This window comes from Panthera onca, chromosome A3, assembly GCF_046562875.1.
Source record: "Panthera onca isolate mPanOnc1 chromosome A3, mPanOnc1 haplotype 2, whole genome shotgun sequence".
In the NCBI taxonomy this organism is placed as follows: domain Eukaryota; kingdom Metazoa; phylum Chordata; class Mammalia; order Carnivora; family Felidae; genus Panthera; species Panthera onca.
The window spans coordinates 40,445,798-40,467,312 of NC_138341.1; the positions used below are offsets into that span (position 1 = coordinate 40,445,798).

At 47.3% G+C, this 21,515-nt stretch overlaps 1 protein-coding gene across 4 annotated transcripts in view; it reads right to left on the reverse strand.

Moving 5' to 3' along the window:
* TCF7L1 (transcription factor 7 like 1) overlaps positions 1-21,515 on the reverse strand; it is a 159,123-nt gene that overhangs the window by 9,357 nt on the left and 128,251 nt on the right. For all 4 annotated transcript variants that reach the window (XM_060656276.3, XM_060656286.3, XM_060656295.3 and 1 more), the window contains one exon: positions 11,657-11,740. In XM_060656276.3, the coding sequence (XP_060512259.2) occupies positions 11,657-11,740 (84 nt within the window). The remainder of the gene's footprint in view (positions 1-11,656; positions 11,741-21,515) is intronic.

The window sequence follows — 21,515 nt, forward strand, 5'->3', positions numbered from 1 at the left end:
AAAATTTTTTGAATGTTTATTTTTGAGAGAGAGAGAGATAGAGGGAGGGAGAGAGAGATAGAGGGAGGGAGAGAGAGAGAGAGAGAGAACGAGTGGGGGAGAGGCAGAGAGAGGGAGACACAGAATCCGAAGCAGGCTCCAGGCTCTGAGCTGTCAGCACAGAGCCTGATGCGGAGCTTGAACTCAGACTGTGAGGTCATGACCTGGCCACCCAGGTGCCCCACCAATTTTTTTTTTTTTTTTTAAATAATTTTTTTAACGTTTATTTATTTTTGAGACAGAGACAGAGCATGAACAGGGGAGGGGCAGAGAGAGAGGGAGACACAGAATCTGAAACAGGCTCCAGGCTCTGAGCGGTCAGCACAGAGCCCGACGCGGGGCTTGAACTCACGGGCCGCGAGATCATGACCTGAGCCGAAGTCGGACGCTTAACCGACCAAGCCACCCAGGCGCCCCTAATTAATGTTTTTTTCAGCTTTTCTGAGGTATAATTGACAAATAAAACTGAAATCTATTTGAAGTGTACAGTATGATTCTTTGATATATGTATTTATGGCCATCTAAAAATACTTAACAGTATTGTGAAATCCTGACTGCCTATGTACTGGTGAGCCTGACCTCACCAGAAGCTTGCAAACAGCACTGAATAGGTAGCAAAGTACAAAGCAGAGAAATGTGAGTTATATTAAAAAGGTAGGCATCCTCACTTAAATGCTCTGAAAGTTATTACTGGTTCCCATTAGGTGGCATCATTGTCCAGAAAATGGACTGGGTGGTGGTGGGTTCACAGAAAGAGAAAGGAGGGTAAACTTTTCCTTGATCAGTCTGGAAGATGTGGCCTCTGGGCCTGATAATTGAGAATTGCCTCCCCAGGGAAGGTTCTCCTTAGAGGCTACTGTTCCAGTAAAAGTTCCCACTCTTTTCTCCTCTCAGCCGCCCTCAGTGGCAGGATGTCCACGGCATAAACTCAGGCCAAGTGTAGGAATATCAGGAACCACTCTGCACCTCCCAATGGGAAACCTCAGTACAAATAATGAGCACAGGCGAAGCCATGGGGTTCACTTAGCACAGTAGCTGAGTCCAGATTTACCTGAGGAAGAGCATCTCACAGCCATTCAGAAGGACCTGAATCCTTCTGCAGTCACGTAGACCCAACCCGTTTCCAGTTCAAGTCCTTCTCGAATGTTTTAATCTGTTTCTAGAGTTGGTCCAAGCCAAAGTTCCTTAAACTCCGGGTCCCTGAGGAAGCAATGCCTCCTCTCCCACCATTAAAGATTTAATTTCAAGTTTAAAGTAAAGCTAACGCCACACAGCTCTAGCACAGCCAGAGAGACCATCCCTCCACAAGGCCCCTCTCCTTCAACTGGTCATTGGAGACGTCCACAAAGCCTCCTGGCTCCTATTGTTCATTCACTATTGTCTTTTCTTCCTGATCCTGATTTCAGAGATCAAAAGGATAAGGTTTCTTAGATCAGGCAAAGATGAGTCTTGGCTTTGTGGTACCACTCATAAAGCAGCACAGACTGGCCAACAGACTGCCCAGGAAAGATACTGAGAGTTCCAATAGGTTGCTAACTGTATCTGATTTTATGTATTTAAAAACTCTATTCTATCTACATCCATTTGTCTGTTTACTGATGGAAACAACCTTCTCTGTGGGGGCTGGAACTGTGTTCAAGAGACTATGCTTAACCACAGGGCTCAGGGGGGTGGGGGGAAAGAAACCGGAATAATTGCTAAAGTATCAGCCTATTCACAGCATTGTAATGCCCATAGGGAGGAGGAGGGTCTGAAGTGGTCATGAAGGCCAGAAGAGGACTGGTTTCTCCCATCGCAGGGCTATCTGCTGAGAACAGTCGACTGCCAAAGAAAGAGGATTTCCAAGGACTTGCTGGCCCCCGCTACAAAGTTCAATGTTAACTCCAATTCTAACAGTGACAGACGATCAGTTGGGCCAGGGGTCTCTAAATTTTTTTTTGACCACACAACTTAATAAAAAGTGTCAGTTCTACCACGTTTTGTTTGTTTGCTTATTTGTTCCTTTGGTTTGTGTTCTTAGTAGTATTTTCAATCTAAGTTTATTGCAGGAATCTTTCAAAGCTACTTGTCCATTTCCTCATGGGTTATTTTACTTAAAACTAGGTAATTTGTGGGGCGCCTGGGTGGCTCAGTTCATTAAGCATCTGACTCTTGATCTCAGCTCAGGTCACGATCTCACAGTTTGTGAGTTGAGCCCCGTGTTGGGCTCTGCTGACAGCACGGAGCCTGCTTGGAATCCTCTCTTCCTCTCTCTCTGCCCCTACCCAACCTGTGCTCTCTCTCTCTCAAAATACATAAATAAACTTAAAAAAAAAAAACTCGGCAAATTGAAAATCGATGTAGCTGGGCTCAGGTGAACTGTCATTTGCTGAGAACCAACAAGTAGTTCGTGAAGTTCATGCTATTGATCCCCCCTCACATTCCATACAGTAACGACGAACTTCTTCCTAATGATTTTAGTGAGTGTTTTTACCTCTGATCTGTACCTCAATGGAACATCCTGTGTGTGCACAACTTTTTGGAGACAACCAACTGGATTCACTCAAGCTTGGAGAGAGAACAACTTTCTTTGCATGTACCCTATTTCAGGCCCTAGGAACTCTTTCCTTAAATTCCTTACGTGTTTCTTTCCTAGCCCTATAGATGGGCATATCACTTAATAAAATCAGTATTCCCTCTCTCTGACGAGAACTCATCAAGCATTGGAAGACAAACACCTTGTTCTCTGAGGTCTTCTGTTTCCCTCATATGCCACAGTCTCTGGACTCCTGTTTTCTGGCCACCTGTCTCTAAATTAGCCCCATGTCTTTCTTAAAATTAGTAAAATATCCCAAAGGGAGTTGGCCAGTTGGTAGTGCAGAAAATAAGATTGAAAGATTTATATATAATAGAACCGGGGCCACATAGGAACCTAATCAAAGTTGGTGGGGGGAAAAAACCTCAATTCTCTCTCTGCGCGCGCGCGCACACACACACACACACACCTCTAACAAATACTACTTGAAAGGCAAAATGTAAGCTTTTTGCCATTCTGTCGTTGTATCCTATTAAGGGAAGGAAGTCTGAAGTTATGCGTCTCCTATATGTATTTTTCCTCTACTGAGAGAAATGGAAATCCACACTTTTATGTATTGGGTAAATATTTGTGGAGACTGTCTGTACCGTAGGCACTGAGTTGGGCAGCCAAAGGGCTGGAGGCTGATAGAGCAGAGACGGAAGAATCGGGGTCTCTGATGACATAGATGGATTGCTTAACTGCCTGGCTCTGCAGAAAACACTGATCTCAACAATAAAAGCAGTAGGATAAATTCCTTTCTTGTTTCACTACCAAAAAAAAAAAAAAAAAAAAGAGAGAGAGAGAGAGAGAAAAGAGCAACAAGTATTTATATTGTACCTACTATATGCCAGCAGTTGCTTGCTCTAGGTCTTGTGAATGCACTAGAGACTCATCTATTTAGGCAGAAATATCTATTCTCATGGTACTTATATTCTAATTGGAGAGATGGAAAATAAGTAACATAAACCGCGCAATAATAGTGAGAAATGCTAAGGAGAAAAACTAAGTCAAGGGCGAAGGGAGTGTGGGTTGTGACACAGGTTGAACAGGGAAAGCCTCAAGCAGAAAACGACTTTTGAATAAATACCTGAAGGAAGTGGGGTGCTAGATGTGTGGATAGACAGGGGAAGAGCATTTTGGCAGAAGGAACACCAGTGTAGTGGCTTTGAGGTGGGCAGTGTGCTCAGCATGTTTGAAGAACCACAGGGAGGCCAGTGGACTGGAGCAGAAAGAAGAAATGAGGACACGGGGCTCCATGTGACTGTATTAACAAATGCTTTCTGGGCTCCTCATCCGCGGCAAGCAGTTGTGCTGCAGGACAGAAGATGTAAAGATAAACCAAGAGTCTCTGTGGGGCAACGGGTGAGACCATGTTTAGAGAACTGGAATGCGTTTCAGGCCCTTCTAAGCAGCGTCACATTTTTGAGGTCCTCGCAAAGTGGACTGTGCATAAGATTCTTGAGATAAATCTTTTTCCTCATCAAAACTCTCCTTCTCTGCCCTTGTGTTTGCTGGCATTGAAAATGGCAAAAGAGGGGCACCTGGGTGGCTCAGTCGGTTAAGAATTCAACTCTTGATTTCGGCTCAGGTCATGATATCATGATTTGTGAGTTCGAGCCCCACATTGGGCTCTGCACTGACAGTGCGGAGCCTGCTTGGGATTCTCTCTCCCCACTCCCACCTCTCTCAAAACAAAACAAAACAAAACAAAAAAAAACCCAAAAACCAAACCAAGCCAAAAACAAACAAAAAACACAAAACAAACAAAAACTTTAAAAAGAAAAAAAAAAAGAAAACGACAAAATAAACCCTTTATTTTTGTTTCTTTGATACTGTCCTTTTTTCCTCCCCTGCACGTATGCTTGCAGGAAAAAAAGATTAAACCCTCACATTTCAAATCATTGTCAGGATGTACACAGGTGAATGTCCATTTTCATTTACTTTGGAGAATTCAAGTGAACTCTTCTGATCTATAAATTCAAGTGTTTGTTTCTAAAGCCCGGCTTCACCTCTCTCACTGCCTTTTGTCGTTTTCATTGGCTCGGTCTCTTTTGCAGGAACACATCTGTTGACTGTTTTCGTAGCTTCTGTCCTCTACACCTTGTCATCTTTTCCAGAGTGTTTTCGGTGCACAGACTGGACTTGTCACAATGACTCCTCTGCTGCTCTACAGTAAGATTCATGAGCTGGGAGACAGAGTAAGAATCTCCCAAAGCTAAGTTCTCCATAGCAGAAACTAGTAAAGGGATGGAGGCAGGTAATCCCCAATGACTGCCCAAACTAGAGGGTGAAAGTCTGATGAAAAGCAGGACATGCACACGGCTGCAAAGCGTCTCCCTACAGAGAGTACTTATTAGTTACAAACGGAGAAAGAGCCACTTCACAGTGGAAACACACGGCAGACACCAACTTAACCGAATGATTAAAGCTGACATCTCCACTATGGGGACAGATGGACACCGGGAGCCTGCCCCCCCCCCCCCCCCAATGTGAGGCACTGAGGAGGACACAACATCAGTGCAGTAGTGTTCTTGCTGAAGACACATGACTGGAGCCTAACCAGGAGGAAACAGACAAACCCTAGAGGGAGGACATTCTACAAAATAGCTGCTCAGTACTTCTCAAAAAACATCAAGGTCAGGAAAGACAAAGGCTGAGGAACCCTGCTAGATAAAAGGAGACAAGGGACATGGCACGTGTGATCCTGGATTGAACTCTGGCCAGGGAAAAGCACATGGTTGTAATGGATACCATTGGGACATTTGCCAAAGTTTGAATATATACCATGGGTTAGAGAGTAATGTGAAATGTTCACTTCTTGAACTGTACTGCAGTCATTGTAAGGCAATATCTTTGTTCTTAGGAGATACATCCCAAGTATCCAGGGATAAAGGGGCATAGTGTCTCCAACTTACTCTCAAATTGTTAAAAAAATCTGTACATATATGTACATGTGTATATATGCATGTATACACACACACACACACACACACACACACACACACACACAAAGAGAGAGGGACAAAGCATGGGACAAAAATTTCTGAATCTGGATAAATGTATATGGGAGTTCCTACGGTGCCTGGGTGGTTCAGTAGGTTAAGTGTCCAACTCCTGATTTCGGCTCAGGTCATGATCTTGTGGTTTGTGAGTTTGGGCCCCACAGTGGGCTCTGTACTGACAGCCCAGAGCCTGCTTGGGATTCTCTCTCTCCCTCTCTCTCTGCCCCTCCCCTTCTTGCTCGCTCTCAAAATTAAAAAAAAAAAATATGGGAGTCCTTGTATTATTCTTGTAATATTTCTGAAAGTTTAAAATTATACCGAAATAAAGAATTACTACTGCACAATAAGAACTGAAATCAGTATTGGAGGCAAACCAAAGCAGCAACAAGCTATGTGGTGAGTTTTGAAGTGTTTTGGGTCCATAGCAGGTATACCAGTAAGAATATGGAGAAACTATGCACAATTTAAAAAGGGAAACCTAGGGGCGCCTGGGTGGTTCAGTTGGTTGAGTGACCGACTTCAGCTCAGGTCACGATCTCACACTCTGTGAGTTCAAGCCCCGCATCGGGCTCTGTGCTGACAGCTCGGAGCCTGGAGCCTGCTTCAGATTCTGTGTCTCCCCCTCTCATGCTCTGTCACTCTCTGTCTCAAAAATAAATAAAAACATTAAAAAAATTTTTTTAAAGGGAAACCTCAATAATTTTTTTTGTTTATTCATTTTTGAGAGAGAGCACACGGGTGCAAGCGTGCAACTGGGGGAGGGGCAGAGAGAGAGAGAGAGAGAGAGAGAGAGAGAGAGGAAGAGAAAGAATCCCAAGCAGGCTCCATAGTGTCAGTGCAGAACCCGATGTGAGGCTTGATCTCATTAACTGTGAGATCGTGACCTGAAGAGAAATCAAGAGTCGGATGCTTAACAGACTGACCCAGCCAGGCGCCCCCTTGATAAATGTTTTAAATTGAGAACTGGCATGTTAAGCAAAGTCAGGCTTCTCAGCTCGAAGGCGAAGCAGCGAGGCGGCTGTTCTTCAAAGGAGGGCTTCCAGGCACTGGCCTGACAATCTGACAGTTGCTTCTGAGAGCGGCCCAATATTTAACGGCAGAATGGGGAGCTTACTATTTAAAGGAAACATTTTGGTCATCTTCTAGAAAGTAAGTTACAGGTGCATGCACACACACCCACACACAAACACAGAAGAGAACGAAATGCTGTATAACAAAACGTGTGTGGGTTGTGGGATTACGGGGCTCTTTCTGTGCACTTTGCATCTTCCCAAGTGTTTTACACAACACGGGCATTATGTTTATGGGTTCAAAAACAGATTCAGTTAAAAAAAAAGTCCTGTAGGAGAAGAGGGAATGGAGCAAGAAGGAGAGAGGGCTTTAGAAGGGGTATCAACCTTTCCCCCATCATTTATTCTTCCATTCATTCACAAATGTTCTACAAGTACCTACTTTGTGTTGGATGTTAACAATAAGCACTGGGTGAATGAATGTGACCAAAGCAGATGGGATTCCTATCTTCGAGTTGGTTATGTTCTGGAAGTGCATAGATTTGTTTTGTGTGGCTGGGCACAGTGCTCCAGGGAGAGAAGAGGGAAAAGACGGGGGCCAGGCACATGGGGCCACGGTAATGGTCTGGGTCTGGGTAACAGTCTACGTGCAAGGAGATTACAGTGATCAGATATTACAAATCGTTACATAGAAAATATCACAGCTATTCGGTTTTTAGAGCTTGTTTTTAAGGCATAAAATCCAAGCAGTAATAACACTTAACTCCATCCCCACCCTGGCTCAGTTATGGCTTGTTTATACACATTTCCTTGACAGGCAGCTTTGACACGACTCACTAAATCTCTGCCAAGTACGCAGGCAGTTTCCTTCACTTGCCCTTCTCCCGGGGCCAACCTCATCTTAAAATATTCTGCTCGTGATTCTAAATGCAACTTCATAAGCAAGTGTTTTCAACTTTCTAATAAAAACACCAGTGTCCAAACCTCCACAACTACTTCCGGGAACCTCCAAGTCCTGCTTACACCTCCAGCCTAGAGAAGCCGGCACCTAGCAAACTGGGGTTGTCTCTAGCTCCTTCCCTTTAGCCTCTGATTTGTGATTAGGGCAATGATTCTCCATTCTGGCTGCCCCTTAGAACCTCCTGGGTGAACTTAAAAAACTAAGATACCAACACTGCCTCAGACCAATTAAATCAAATCCTTGGGAGAGTAATTGTGAGATTCTATAAGCTCATTATCTCTCTTACGCTCGTGATCTGTCCACCTGAACTGGCACCTACCGCAGGCCCTCATCACCTTTTCATCTGCTAATTAAACAGTATTTTAATTGCTCTTTCCTTGTCTTAATAACAGCAACGGTAAGTGGGGGTGGCACCCGCAGTGACAGTTACTGAGGGCTTACTTCGTGTCAGGCACAATTCTAAAATCATTACAACGCACTGGTTCATTTGCACACGACTCTTGAGATCGAGCCCTCTTCTATTCCCATTTTATAGACGTGGAAACCAAAGCAATGAGAGATGAGGAAATGTGGCTAAAGCTGTACCGATAGGAAGAGGAGGAACTGGGATTCACACCCACGGTGTTATACATTCTCTGGCACATAGATGGTCCCCCCCAGGTGTGTCAGGCTTTGCTCCCACACATACATGTATCTCAGAAGTTGGAATGAGACGCTCCAACCCGAAAATTGAGAAGGGGGGGGGGTGTCTTCTCCCAAACTGTAGGATTTCAAGTTAATGTTAAGGTTTTTGCCCATAAATGTTCCTTCCTTGAGCTTTTGAGGCCCGTTTATGTCTTTTTAAAATTTTTTATTTTTAAGTCATCTCTACACTTAATATGGGGCTTCAACTTACAACGCTGAGATTAAGATGCTCCACTGACTGAGCCAGTCAGGCTCCCTTCTGCTTTTTTTCTTCTTTTTTTTAAACTTGAGACGGGGGTGGGAGGGGCAGAGAGACACAGAGAGAGAGAGAGAGAGAGAGAGAGAGAGAGGGAATATCTTAAGCAGGTTCCATGCTCAGTGCTGAGCCCATGACTCTGGGATCATGAGCTGAATTTAAGAGTCGGACACTCAACCGACTGAGCCAGTCAGGCTCCCCTCTGCTTTTTTTTTTTTTTTTAACTTGAGCGGGGGGTGTGCTGGAGGGACAAAGAGAGAGAGAGAGAGAGAGAGAGAGAGAGAGAGAGAGAATCTTAAGCAGGCTGCATGCTGAGGGCAGAGCCCAATGCAGGGCTCAAGCCCACGACCCAGAGATCGTGGCCTGAGCTGAATTCAAGAGTTGGACACTCAACCCACAGAGCCACCCAGGCGCCCCTGCTTTACTATAGCAGAATATACAGTGCGATAATACACAACTTACTAGAAAATTAGCCATTTTGTTACCTATGGTGTAACGTAGCCACTGTTCATGCTTCTCCACGCTGACAAATTAGGGGCCCCTGTTCTACCGCCAAGCTGGATTAGTTTCTGCAGAGCACTACCTGCAGGGGATGGGCGTCTGCCTGGCTGGTGGAGCCATTGGCACAGAACCTTGCTGAGAGGTTAGCGATTTCATGTATCTTTAGGTCACTCACATGGAGGTAATAAGTGAGAATGGGGACCTTGACTTATTTGAGGAAAATAGTCCAGAAAGAGAATGTAGGTGTAGAGAGGGCCCGGAACTGTTAGCGTGTGTGCATACAGGCCCCTGGAGTCACGAAAGCCCGAGTCCAGGAAGCAGAGCGCTGCAAACACTGTCCGATGCCACCTGTGTTGAGGAAAAGCAGGGGAAACGCTTGGACTGAGGCATGTGACGCAGTTGCCGAGCCGGGCCGAGCCCGGCTACGGTGGGTTGGCAGAAAGAATGATGCAGAGGCAGAGGTGGAAGTCCTGCTCTTGTAGGAGAAGCCAGTGGTGGACACCACATGGGAAATCAGATAAAGCTCGCAGCAGGAGGAGGTCTGGACACAGGCTTTTCGTTTTATTTTCCAGAGACAGATTGCTCTGCGCAGCAGGAAGGATGGGAAGCTCAATGAGTCCCCATGCTAGTTTTAAAGGGAACTCACTTCCTCTAAAGTAGATGGAGGGACGCCTGGGTGGCTCAGTCTGTTGGGCATCCAACTCTTGATTTCAGCTCAAGTCATGACCTCACGGTTCGGGTGTTCGAACCTCACGTTGGGCTCTGTGCTGACAACATGGAGCTTGCTTGGGATCTTCTCTCCCTCTCTCTCTGCTCCTCCCCTGCTCTCTCTCTCTCTCTCTCTCTCTCAAAATAAACAAACAAACAAACAAATAAAAACTTACTAAAAAAGTAGGGGAGATTTTAGACAATATGCAGAGAGAATATGTGGAGGGAAGATAAGAGAGAGGGCCCTGCCATCTCGGGGTCCACTGCAGTGGGCTGGGGGATGCCACAGGATAGGTGGGGGGGGGGGGGCGGTGAGCAAAGATTTGAGACAGTTAAAGAGAGACAGCTGTGCCTAGAGGGGACAAGCCAGGTCTGTGGCAGGGTAGATGTGGGAAGCTGTGTCCTCCACCGGGACCGACCACTAGAGGGCATTGGGACCTCGCGCTACGCCATCCCACACAGGACTCTGGGGGACCAGAGACGTGACCCCGGCCTGTTCCTAGGGCGGCCACAGAGCCTCTCAGGGGCAGCCTGAACCAGATGGCTGGCTGCTCACCGTTCCCTACACAGTCATTGGTCTCTCCTAGAGATGGTGGAAACCAGCTCTCCCCACTTGTCTCCCCAGTGGATGGCAGCGACAGTCATCTGACAACTACACAGGACACTGCTTTATAAACTTCCAAGGGCTCTGTCACTGTAAACTGCTCTCACATGTACTGGAAATCATACAGGCTCGCTGAGCCCGAATTATCTTCTCTGTATATCTAGACTCTCAGCTTTTATTTATTTTTTTTTTTTAAATTTTTTTTTTCAATGTTTTTTATTTATTTTGGGGACAGAGAGAGACAGAGCATGAACGGGGGAGGGGCAGAGAGAGAGGGAGACACAGAATCGGAAACAGGCTCCAGGCTCCGAGCCATCGGCCCAGAGCCTGACGCGGGGCTCGAACTCACGGACCGCGAGATCGTGACCTGGCTGAAGTCGGAGGCTCAACCGACTGCGCCACCCAGGCGCCCCTAGACTCTCAGCTTTTAAATGAAAAAGGACTGTCAGGGTATCTTAAGATGTCCTGAATGAGATGAAATAATATGTCTGGGATTTATTTTAAAACAACCCAGTGTAGTAGGAGGAGGTGTGTGGGTGAAAGGGAACAGGTGAAATTTTCCATAATAATGTTTCTAAAAACACTATGTTTCCCAGGTCTCCTTGTCTATAAAATGCATAGGTCATGCCAGGGGGGTTCCTTCTAGCTGCACCCTCTAGGACTCAGAGGCTCACTGTACAATGCATAACACCAGTTAGCTTGAGGGGTGTGTGGGTCTTAAGGCTAGGGAGGCCCCAAGCTCCTAAGAAAAGTCCTGGAATGCAATGTCCCAGGACCATCTCTTGTCAATTTCAGTCCACCGCAAGCCCTGAGGAGGCGAGACCTGCTTGGACCTCATTGCTCCCGCCTCCCAGGACCATCCAGATCTTCCTTTGGGACCTGAGTTGTCACAGGGCTTGGCACAAAGGTCTCAGCTGCCCCACTGGAGTTTTTGTTTGCACAGGGCCTCTTCCACTGTTGCTGCCAGCAGCAATGAGAAGTGGCAGCAATGTAGAACGAGCTCCAAAAGAGAGAAGGAACACTGCTGCCCAGGTGGAGGGGGCAGAGGGATTCTTAAGGAAGCGGCAAGGACCAGGGAACCAGCCAGGGTCGGTGCCGGCATTTCTAATCATACGACATCACAGCTGGTATGTGCGTGTGTGTTGAGGTGGAAGGGGTGGAAAAGCGTACAGGTAACACGGCCACACCCCAACTGCTCAGCTCTTCTCCTGAGACACACACTTGGGGCAATACCGTCAGACCCCATCAGCTTCGGGATGGTGGATGGGATGCAACGACATGGGGTGAGGGGAGCGAGAAGATCCCTTTGGCACTTGAAGGGGAAACAGACTTACCAAGTGTGCCGGAGATGGTGACCTGGTGTCCTTGACTGTGGCACTGGATGGGACATCGAGGAGGGGCCATTTCATCTGTAGGTACTGCACAGGGGATAGAAAACACAAGGCATCTGGTGAGATGAGGCCTTGCGAGCACCCCCAAGTGAGCAGAGGAGGAGCTGTGCAGGTAGGCTGCTGCTGGTTCTCCGTGACCGCACATGCTCCTTCCTGCTCAGTGTCCAGATGATTATCTCAGGGGAGAGCACACACTCAGAATCACCACTACCATCACCTGCCCCCTCTGTCATGTTGTGGGGGACACACAACAGGACAACCAGCCAAAGTGTCCAAAGAACCTATATCGCTGAGGGTCAAGCTCTCCCTGCTCTAGTCATGGGACAAGAAGGGCACATCTAGGGACCAAGGGCTCCCACATGGTGATCCTGCCCCATTCATTCCCATGACTTACAGCATCACACACAATACTCCCTAAGAAATAGCCTCCAGAAATATTTGGTGAAGGAATGAATAAAAACCATCTGCCCGACACTCGCAGGGTCATGGGTAATATCTGTCCATACTCAACGATGCTGATTTAACTTCTAGCTATAGTGTTTCTCAGCCTTGAAAAGATTATCCAGTACCTTACCCTGTATTGTTGCAGAAAATCCAAACCAAACAGTAAACCCTCAACGTACACATGCACATACTTTCTTTAAACAAAAAACTTCTTCTTGGGGCACCTGGGTAGCTCTGTCATTTGAGCAACTAACTTGATTTTGGCTCAGGTCATGATCTCAGGGTCAAGGGATTGAGAGCTTGCACTGGGCTCTGAGCTGAGCATGAAGTCTGCTAGAGACTTTCTCTCTCTCTCCCTCCTTCTGCCCCTATCCCCTGCTCACGTGCTCTCTCTCCCTAAGATAAAAAATAAAATAATTTAAAAAAGCCTCTCCTCAACCCTGGCATGGCAGTCTTTGGCAAGGGCCTGGAAAGGAATGAGTGGAGAGGCTGTGAGGGGCACTGGGTGAGCCCGCCTGGGGTCCGGAGTCAAATGCTCATGGGTTCAGGGTCTCACTCTGCCAGTGTAGGCTGTGCAACTCTGGACAAGCATCTTAACAACTCTGAGTCTCGGCTTCTGCATCTGTAAGGCAAGGCTACTCTCAATAACTTTATAGGTTGTTAGAAGGATTAGGGACAATGTCAAGTATTGAACACAATGCTTCGCACGTGGGAGACATTTGATAAATGGCAGCTAGTATTTTCGTAAGCAAACCGTTAGTCTTTGCCAAGGGCAAAGCACACATGTTGTCTTAGTGTCAACACTGACATGGTGTTTCTGGGCAGCAGACCAGCTATGCAGACTCTTTGCAAAATTCTTGAGGTTACTTTGGAAATTACACCTCCAATAAGAAATGATGGCTCCAGGAAGAGTTTCATAGACAGAAATAAGTTTCTGAGTTATCCCTTGCTCTGGTCCCTCAGTTTCAGGGAAAAAGAAATCGTGAGTTGGCCTTGAGCTATGTGCACAGGATCAGAAAACTAGGATGGGCCGTGCCCCTTTTCTTTCCATCAAAGAGTCCACAAATATGGACTGAGTGGGCAGGGTCTGGGCTTTCAAAACAATGTCCACAGGCAAGGATAATGGCCCTAGGACACATCTACAAAGGGCCAGTGAGTAGCACAGACAGCAGGTGGGATGGACCAATCAGGCCTGGCTGTGGGAGGCTTGGGAGGGGGGAACAAAAGGGGGTTGTGGGGGTGCTATAAGTGAGGGCACTCTTTACTCTGGGCCTTCTGTTGCCTGCCCCTCCATCCATGAGGCCACACCGAGTATCATCCCTGTCCCTGCATTCTGCTGATCCATCCCACCCCCACCTGTCTTCTTCCTTACCCAGAGCCTATGCTTTGTAGATAAACTAACTGGGATTTCAATGCCTTTGGCAAATTAAAAACACTGGACAAATACTGGAATCATGAGTTAAAACTCATTTCCTGGGGTGCCTGGGTGGCTCAGTAGGTTAAGCGCCTGAATCTTGATTTTGGCTCAGGTCATGATCTCAGATTGTGAGTGTGAGCCCCGAGGCGGGCTCTGCACAGACAGCTGGGAGCCTGCTTGGGATTCTCTCTCTCCGGTCCTCCCCTGCTTGCTCGCGTGTGCATGCGCACTCTCATGCAGGCTCTCAAAAATAAATAAATAAATAAACATTAAAAAAAAAAGCCCTCATTTCCTCAGTGAATAACATCTGTGCCATACTGGCAGTTTCCAAAGCATTTCCACACACATAAACCAGTTTCCTCTTCACAACAACGCTGCTATTGCAAGTAGGGGTGACTGTCCCAAATTTTCAGATGAGCTAATGGAGGTAAACACAGGGTGAGTGACTAGCCCAACTTTATGATGGGAACTGAAGTTGAAGTCTCTTGGCTTCAACTCCATGCTGTTCACTGCGACAGCAGTCATCACATCACCTTCTTGAAGCCACCCCACCCCCCCACCCCCCAGCCTTTTCTCGGCTCCCAAGGGTTTTTCTCCCTCCCTTTCTGTCTCGCCCAGGGCTGGCAACCTCAGAGCTGAATGAATATATACACACCAATTCTCCTGTAGTGACGCTTGAGGTGACCCAAACTTACACCGTTCATCACACTGTTTCTCTAGAAGCAACAACCTGAGCATTTATCTGTTTTTCTTGAAGTTGAACTACAATCACAACTATCACGTGCGAAAAGAAGTATCCCAAATCCACCCCAATATGAAACATAGTAGAAGGGGCTCCTGGAACCCACCAACTCTACCAGCATCTAGTTCCCTAATTGACGTCATAAAGACACACGCTGAACACTCCTCATTCTTGTTGGCCAGGGATGTTCTTAGATCAAATAGGAATCCATCTGAATCCTAGTTTGGGAAAGAACATTATTAGTGGACCTTTTGAGTTGTTAGGCAGAGCAGGCTTGTAGGAGTCTAGTTCAGGGCTTCTCAACCATGGCACTAGTGACATTTTGGGATATTGTGGGGGCTGTCCTGTGCACTGCAGGATATTTAGCGGCATCCCTGGCCTCTGCCTACCAAAAGCCAGTAGCTCCCATTCTCCTGCCCATTTGTGATAACCAAAAAGGTCTCCATTGGGGCGCCTGGGTGGCGCAGTTGGTTAAGCGTCCGACTTCAGCCAGGTCACGATCTCGCGGTCCATGAGTTCGAGCCCCGCATCGGGCTCTGGGCTGATGGCTCGGAGCCTGGAGCCTGTTTCCGATTCTGTGTCTCCCTCTCTCTCTGCCCCTCCCCCGCTCATGCTCTGTCTCTCTCTGTCCCAAAAAAAAAAAAAAAAAAAAAAAAAAAAAAGTTGAAAAAAACCAAAAAGGTCTCCAGACTTTGCCAAATGTCTCTGGGAGTGGGAAAACCGTCCCCCAATGGGAGCCACTGCTCTACTATGCACTCCATGAGGGTCTGCCTTCATGCTGGGGCTATCAAGGCACAAATATACATATGGACACACACACACACACACACACACTCAGAGCAAGTGCTTTTAGTAATAGCTACTGTGTTTGGTTGTCCATCACATGCTTGGTGTCTTACCTACCCACTGCCTGGACTTCCAGGGGGAGGAAGAGACCACACTGTCCTCATATCTCTGTAGGGTTCCCTCTCACTCAATGACTTTAACTGAGACCTGGAAGCTTAGAAGTGTGTAAAAATCTTTAGCCTTGTCCACGACCGAAGCCTGGCCCCATAGAGATCTGTCAGACAGGTGGGGAGAGTGGTTTTGGCAATGGTGGACATCTGGCCCAGGACCTTTCCCGCTCCAGGAAATCTGGGGGGTGGGGGGTGGTGGTGGTGTGGGTGTGCATGTGTATAAGGAAGGATTCATTTGATAAAGAAATAGAGGATTGTCCCTTCCCCCTTTCTACTTTTCTGCCTTTTTAAGATTTTGAGACACGTGATGCAGGGTGGTGGGGAAAGACCTATAAAAAGACGCAGGGGCCCACTGCAGCTTTGCCATCAAACTCCCCTGGATCGCAATTCTGAAGAAAGGAGCATTCGAAAGGGACAGCTGAGCCTCCCAGAACCACAGATCAGGGCAGCAGGGACCTGCGGCAGCACCTCTGTAAGCCTCTCCCACCTCAGCACCAGATCTGTGGAGGTAGCCGGGCAGTTCTGAATTCCTGGGTCAGGCGTACCCCAATATTCAGGGGCAATAAAACTCTCTTTGGCTGCAATTCTCATCTGAAGCCAGCCCACAATCACCCTGGGGCCAATCAGTTATCTGGGGAGTAAGAGACATGTGGCTGAGCCCAGATTCTTTGTATGGTAATGGCATGTGGGCAAATTAAAAATGCTAGGTTTCTCCAAGCCTAGTCTAGGTTTTCCATCCAACTGACCACAACCGGCTCCTGACCAGTGTTATCATGCACAGGCTGTAAGGCAGTGAGGATGGGCCGGCGGGCTACCTCCCTGCTGGGGATGCTCTTTGGAATGTAGACCATGGAAGCTGTGTGGCACCAGTGCAACTGACTGCCAAGTGATAGCAACGGCCACCACACATGGGATGCTGACTAGGAGGTAAGTATTCTCTTCTGGCACTCAAAAAGAGAAAGAGAAAACTAGACTCAAATGGTGAGTACTACCACTCTCGATTTACTCATGCTGCTTAATATGCTACCGTATGTTGTGACTCTCTGAGACAGGACAGATATGCAGTTTCCTGATCTTACTGAATTTGGGAAACTCTTTCTGGGGATTGGGGTTCCATAGAACACACTTGGGGAACTTATGGTTCACAGTTAGGTAGACTGAGGCTGTGGTTTAGAACCTGTCTTTACTGTACTCAGTTGTGAGATGTATACATAGTGATAGATTTTCTTACACGAAAGCATCCTTGCATGCCCCAGGTAAACCCTATTTGGTCATGGTGGCTTGTTCGTTCTTGTACTGTATTGTGGAATGCGAACTATGAGTCTCTTAAGATTTTGACTTCAACATTCCTAAGGGAGAGTGAACAAAAAGTTTTTTTTGTGGTATTTTTCTCAAGTGCTGCTATCAGTGTTATTTTGGCTTTACTCTTTATAAAGGGGGCTGTACCTCTTTTTCTTTATGCTCTGGGTCCCTTTCTGCTTCTGGGGCCCCTCGTTAGTGCCCTTAGTGCCCTCCTTGCGGTGAATACTTGGCCAGGTGGGCTATTTCCATTCGACTTGGCCCCAGGGAAGGGTCCCTCTGAAGGGCGCTCTCACCAAAGAGCCAGAACCTCCTTTCCTGCAGGGAGGCAGAGAATCGGTCCTACAGGATCCCTGCTTAGCTTGAAGACTGTGCAGCAGATTAATTGCAGCTGTGCCCTGGAATTTCCCCAACATACAAATCTTCATGATGTAAAACAGCTGGGAGGAAATCCCAGCATGCCCCGTACGGAGGCAGAACTGCCAATGAGCTATGGAGATTAACCCTCCACCTCCCAGAAGGTAGGGGCCCCCCCCTCCCCCCGCCCAGCCATATCTGCCCCTGTTCCAAGCTTGCTTTGGCGTGGACAGGACTCTACAGGACTCTGGGTACCGCCCACAGTCTTCCCATTCACAGGTTCTCACAGAAAACCCTTTAGGCAGGGCCCAGGCAAGAGAGGAAGCAAAGCTTCATGTTACAGAAGCCAAGAGCAGAGCTCGCCGAAGTGCACTACAGTTGGAAGCGAGGAAAGAAGTCCTCTCCAAAAGTTTCCCAGGTGAGAACACGCCATTCCACAGAATTCCTTCCACTTCTTGAGCTCTTCCCCCTGGCTTTACCGTCTCACAGGTTTTACCCTTCAGTAGCAGAACCTTGCCAGTGGAGATGACCAATCTTTCCTGCATCTCTGGTCCCCAGTGATAAACAGACACTCTGGGACCCCAAGGCCAGGGCCCCTGGAACAGAGAAGAGGGCTTTCTTCCCCAGACCGCCCTCTTAGGAAACTGCATGGTGCAGCCACTCAGCAAAACAGGCCAGAAACCCAACCCCGCAGGCTGTCCACCACAGAGTGACAAGGATATTGTGCAAAATGCAATTTTTTTTTTAACATGAAGAATTGTATTCTAAAAACATGTGAACCAGTGATCAGTTTCTCTTTACTCTCCATTCTGCCACAATTGGGGATGGGGATAGAATCAGGACCACTGCAGTGGCTTCCCGAATTCAACGCGAGTTTATCTTCTAAAACCTAACTCATCAGGGGGCACCTGGCTGTCTCAGGCAGTAGAGCATGCGACCCTTAACCTCAGGGTTGTGAGATCGAGACCCACAATGGGTGTGAAGCCTACTTAAAACAACAACAACAAAAACACCTAACTCATCAGATATCTTCCTTGCTTAAAAAATCCTTTCCTAGTTGGTTGCTGGGCCCCCCAAAGTCCTCAGCAATCCGGTGCCAACCTATCTTTCCAGCCTTCATCCCTCAGGGCTCCCCTGCTCCTCCATCACCCACCGACGCCAACTGCACTCAAGTTCCTACAATATCCTGTGCCATTTGATCAGCTGCTCCGCAGCCTGGAGTATCCTTTACCAGCAGGAATCTCTAACCTCTTCTTCAAAACCCTCTCCCAAGGTCACCTTCCCAGACAAGCCTTCTGCAGCTCCCCACAGGAGCCAGTCACTCTCACCTCTGTGCCAGCTTGGCGTTCCCATGGCACTCATCATGCTGTGTGGCTGTTATCCACTTGCAAATTCTGTCTGTCTCTTGGACTGTAAGCTCCTCAAGGGTCACATCCACATCCCCAGTTCCTCGCCCAGAAGCCAGCATTCATGCTTCCAGACCCTGTCTCACTTTGAGCTTAAGCGCTTATCAAACTCCTAAGCCCTAGTTTCCACATCTGTAACACTGGGTTGTCCAGCCTCTTCCTGAATCCTTTGGAGATGTGGAACGCATTTAACGGAGTTTCTTTTCACTCTTGAGTGATTGGTTCTTACGTTAATTGGCCTACTATTGCCAAGAATCTGTAAACGCAGCTTGGAGGCTCTGATACCCAACACTGCCAGTTCCTGGAGGCCTGTTTAAGATCCTCTGTCTTCTGTCAGAATGGACATAAGTTGATCTCAATTTGAAAGTCTACCAACATTGAGCAATGGGCTCATTAGTGGGGAGACAGAACCGCTCTCCCAACTAAGAACAAATGTTTCATTTCAGGAAATCACTGAACAAGATAAAATGAAAGTATTTAGGAGAACTGGTTTCCAAACATGATGGATTAGACAAAGTTCCAAGAGCGAAAGTATAAAAAGCAAAGTTTACACTCCTCTCCCTTATTTTCTTTTCTCAAGATGAGTAGTTTCTGCATTTGCTTCGTTCTGTGGATGGCACTAAATCCCAAACACAATCATGATTTTGTTTTACTCATGGGCAGAAGGTGGGGTTCCTTCTTAAGTTTCTGTTAATACGTGAGTTGTTACAAATAAATCCAAATGTCTTAATACAAGCTCCTTTTTTCATGTAATACAACACGCATAATTTTCCTTGGAAAAGTTATTTAGAACCACATTTTTGCAATGTTTTAAACCAATGAAATGACTTTTTTCTTGAGGCACCTGTCACAGCATTTAGGTCAGCAAATATTTTTGGAGCCCCTCCTGTGTACTGGCAGTGGAGGGGGCTCTAAAAATATTTCATGACTGAAGAGTAAACTCAAGAGTGGGTTGGATGGGTTTCAGTTTTCCCATAAACACCTATTCCCTGCCCATACCCTCAAATAATCCCCTTTCTTTCCCGGATGGCCTTAAACCATTCTCTTCCTCTTCCAACTCAGAGAATCTGGCAATTCTGCATACCAGACTTGACCAAAGGTTGGTTTTTAAAAACAGGGGCACCTGGGTGGCTCAGTTGGTTGGGTGTCTGACTTTGGCCCAGGTCATGATATCACCGTTTGTGGGTTTGAGCCCCATATCAGGCTCTGTGCTGACAGCTCAGAGCCTGGAGCCTGCTTCTTGGATTCTGTGTTTCCCTCTCTCTCTCTCTGCCCCTGCCCTGCTGGTGCTCAGTCTCTTTCTGTCTCTCAAAAATAAACAAACTTACAAATATTTCTAAAAAAATAAAAAATGAAAACTGGCTCCCTGCAGAGGCCAATTCCCAGCGTTGGAAGCATACAGCATGGAAAGTAGAGACCAGAGTCCCAGGCTTGTTCTAACCTCTCTGGACTCGATCATTTCACCTTTAAAATGGGAGTATTTTACTGGCCTGAAGGCAGGGACCTGGACCAGATGGCCTTCCATCTGGAAGAAAAAAAATGAAATGTCTGATTAAAACACAGTGGGTTCCTGGGAGTGGAGACTGCGTTGAGGTACTCAATAAATAGACTCAGGAGTCCTCGCTGGTCCCCATTTACAAGCTGTGTACCTGAGGAAGCGACCTCACCCTTCAGAACCTCTGGTTTCTCACCTGTGACATGGGAATAATAGCACCTACCATCTGGCAGAATTCTTTTTAATTTAGTGCAGCAGTCACTTGTGAAAGGACTAACCAAAGGGCTGAGCACGTGGAGAGCTCTTAGGAAACAGGTGTTTAGTCCCCAGAACTTAAATTTCCTTTTGTTCAACGAGACTATTACCTGCATTTTACCCAGGGTCAAGGAAGAGCTAAGTAACATAGAGTTGGACCATTCACTCCTCTCATGGTGCTTCACGCAGAGAGGTCCTGCTCAGTGGTGTGTTAGTAAATGTGTGACAGCCAGCTCTCTAAGCAAAAACAAAAACACAAACACAAACCTAGCTTTGTAGCATTTGTTGGGATCCACCCACAAGTGTAAATATTCCCACTATGGCTGATGTCAAGATACCATGGTGAGTCCCTGATGGCAGGGATGGGAAGAGAAGCTAATGGCTCCCTAGGTAGCAGCAGGCTCTATCACCCACTGCCTGCGGACAGGTGCTGAGAGGCCCTGGCTGACGGGGGCTTCTGGTTCTGCCCACAGACGGCTGGAAGGCTCTCATACATGTGGCCCTCGGCTGAAGTGGGCCCAAGGTCTTGATGCAGAGTCGGACACTTAGCCAGGCAGATCTTTCTGGCAGCTGCATGCTCCTTTTAGAAGGAGCAGGGAACATCTGTCCCCAGAGCACTGGGCATTCAAAAAAACCAGTCAAAGTGAAACAAACTGCTTTTGGGTCATCATTTCTGAAGCCTAGAGCTATAGGCCTCCTCAGTCTCTGTGGCCTCTCACATTGGCTGTGATCTTGGGGTTTGCTGGGCCTGGGCAGCTTCCATGCTCGGTGCCTGACAGTGTACCCACACAGAGAAGCTTCTTTGTAGGAACTGACCTTGGACGCCTGGCCCTCCTTTCCCTGCGTCGAACCCTGCCTGACCCCTCCTCCTCTCCCTTCTGCCTCGGGTCTTGTCATGGCCCTGTCTGGTGCATGATGGCAGCACTCCCCTCCCTCCGCGTAAGATCATCTATCCTGGCCCCCACCGTGGGCTCGGATTCGGCCGAGAGAACCTCTGCCGTGGCACAGCTTTGTGCCCTGTTCTCTGGCCTGCACATATGCACCCCCATCTTGATCATGTAGCAACATATTAGAGCCGATTCAATTCCGTGTAATGGCTCCATGGTATCCACTGTACAGAAAGGCCATACTCTAATACACAGTCCATATTCACAGACATGTAAGTGCCTCCTGGTCTTTTGCTGCAATGAACATCCTCGAACACTCATCATTACGCTCACGTATGAAAACAGCTGCAGGATACGTTTCCAGCTGGGAGGGGAACTGCTAGGTCAAAGGTACGTCCATTTAGGTTTTGAGAAGTATTATCGAACTTCTCTGTCTACACTGCCACCAGTAACATAGAAGAGAGCTTAGACCCTTGCCCAGTGTCCTCAAACTTAACTGATCGACACCAAACGGACAGGTGGAAAACAGTAAGTAGCTCCTTAT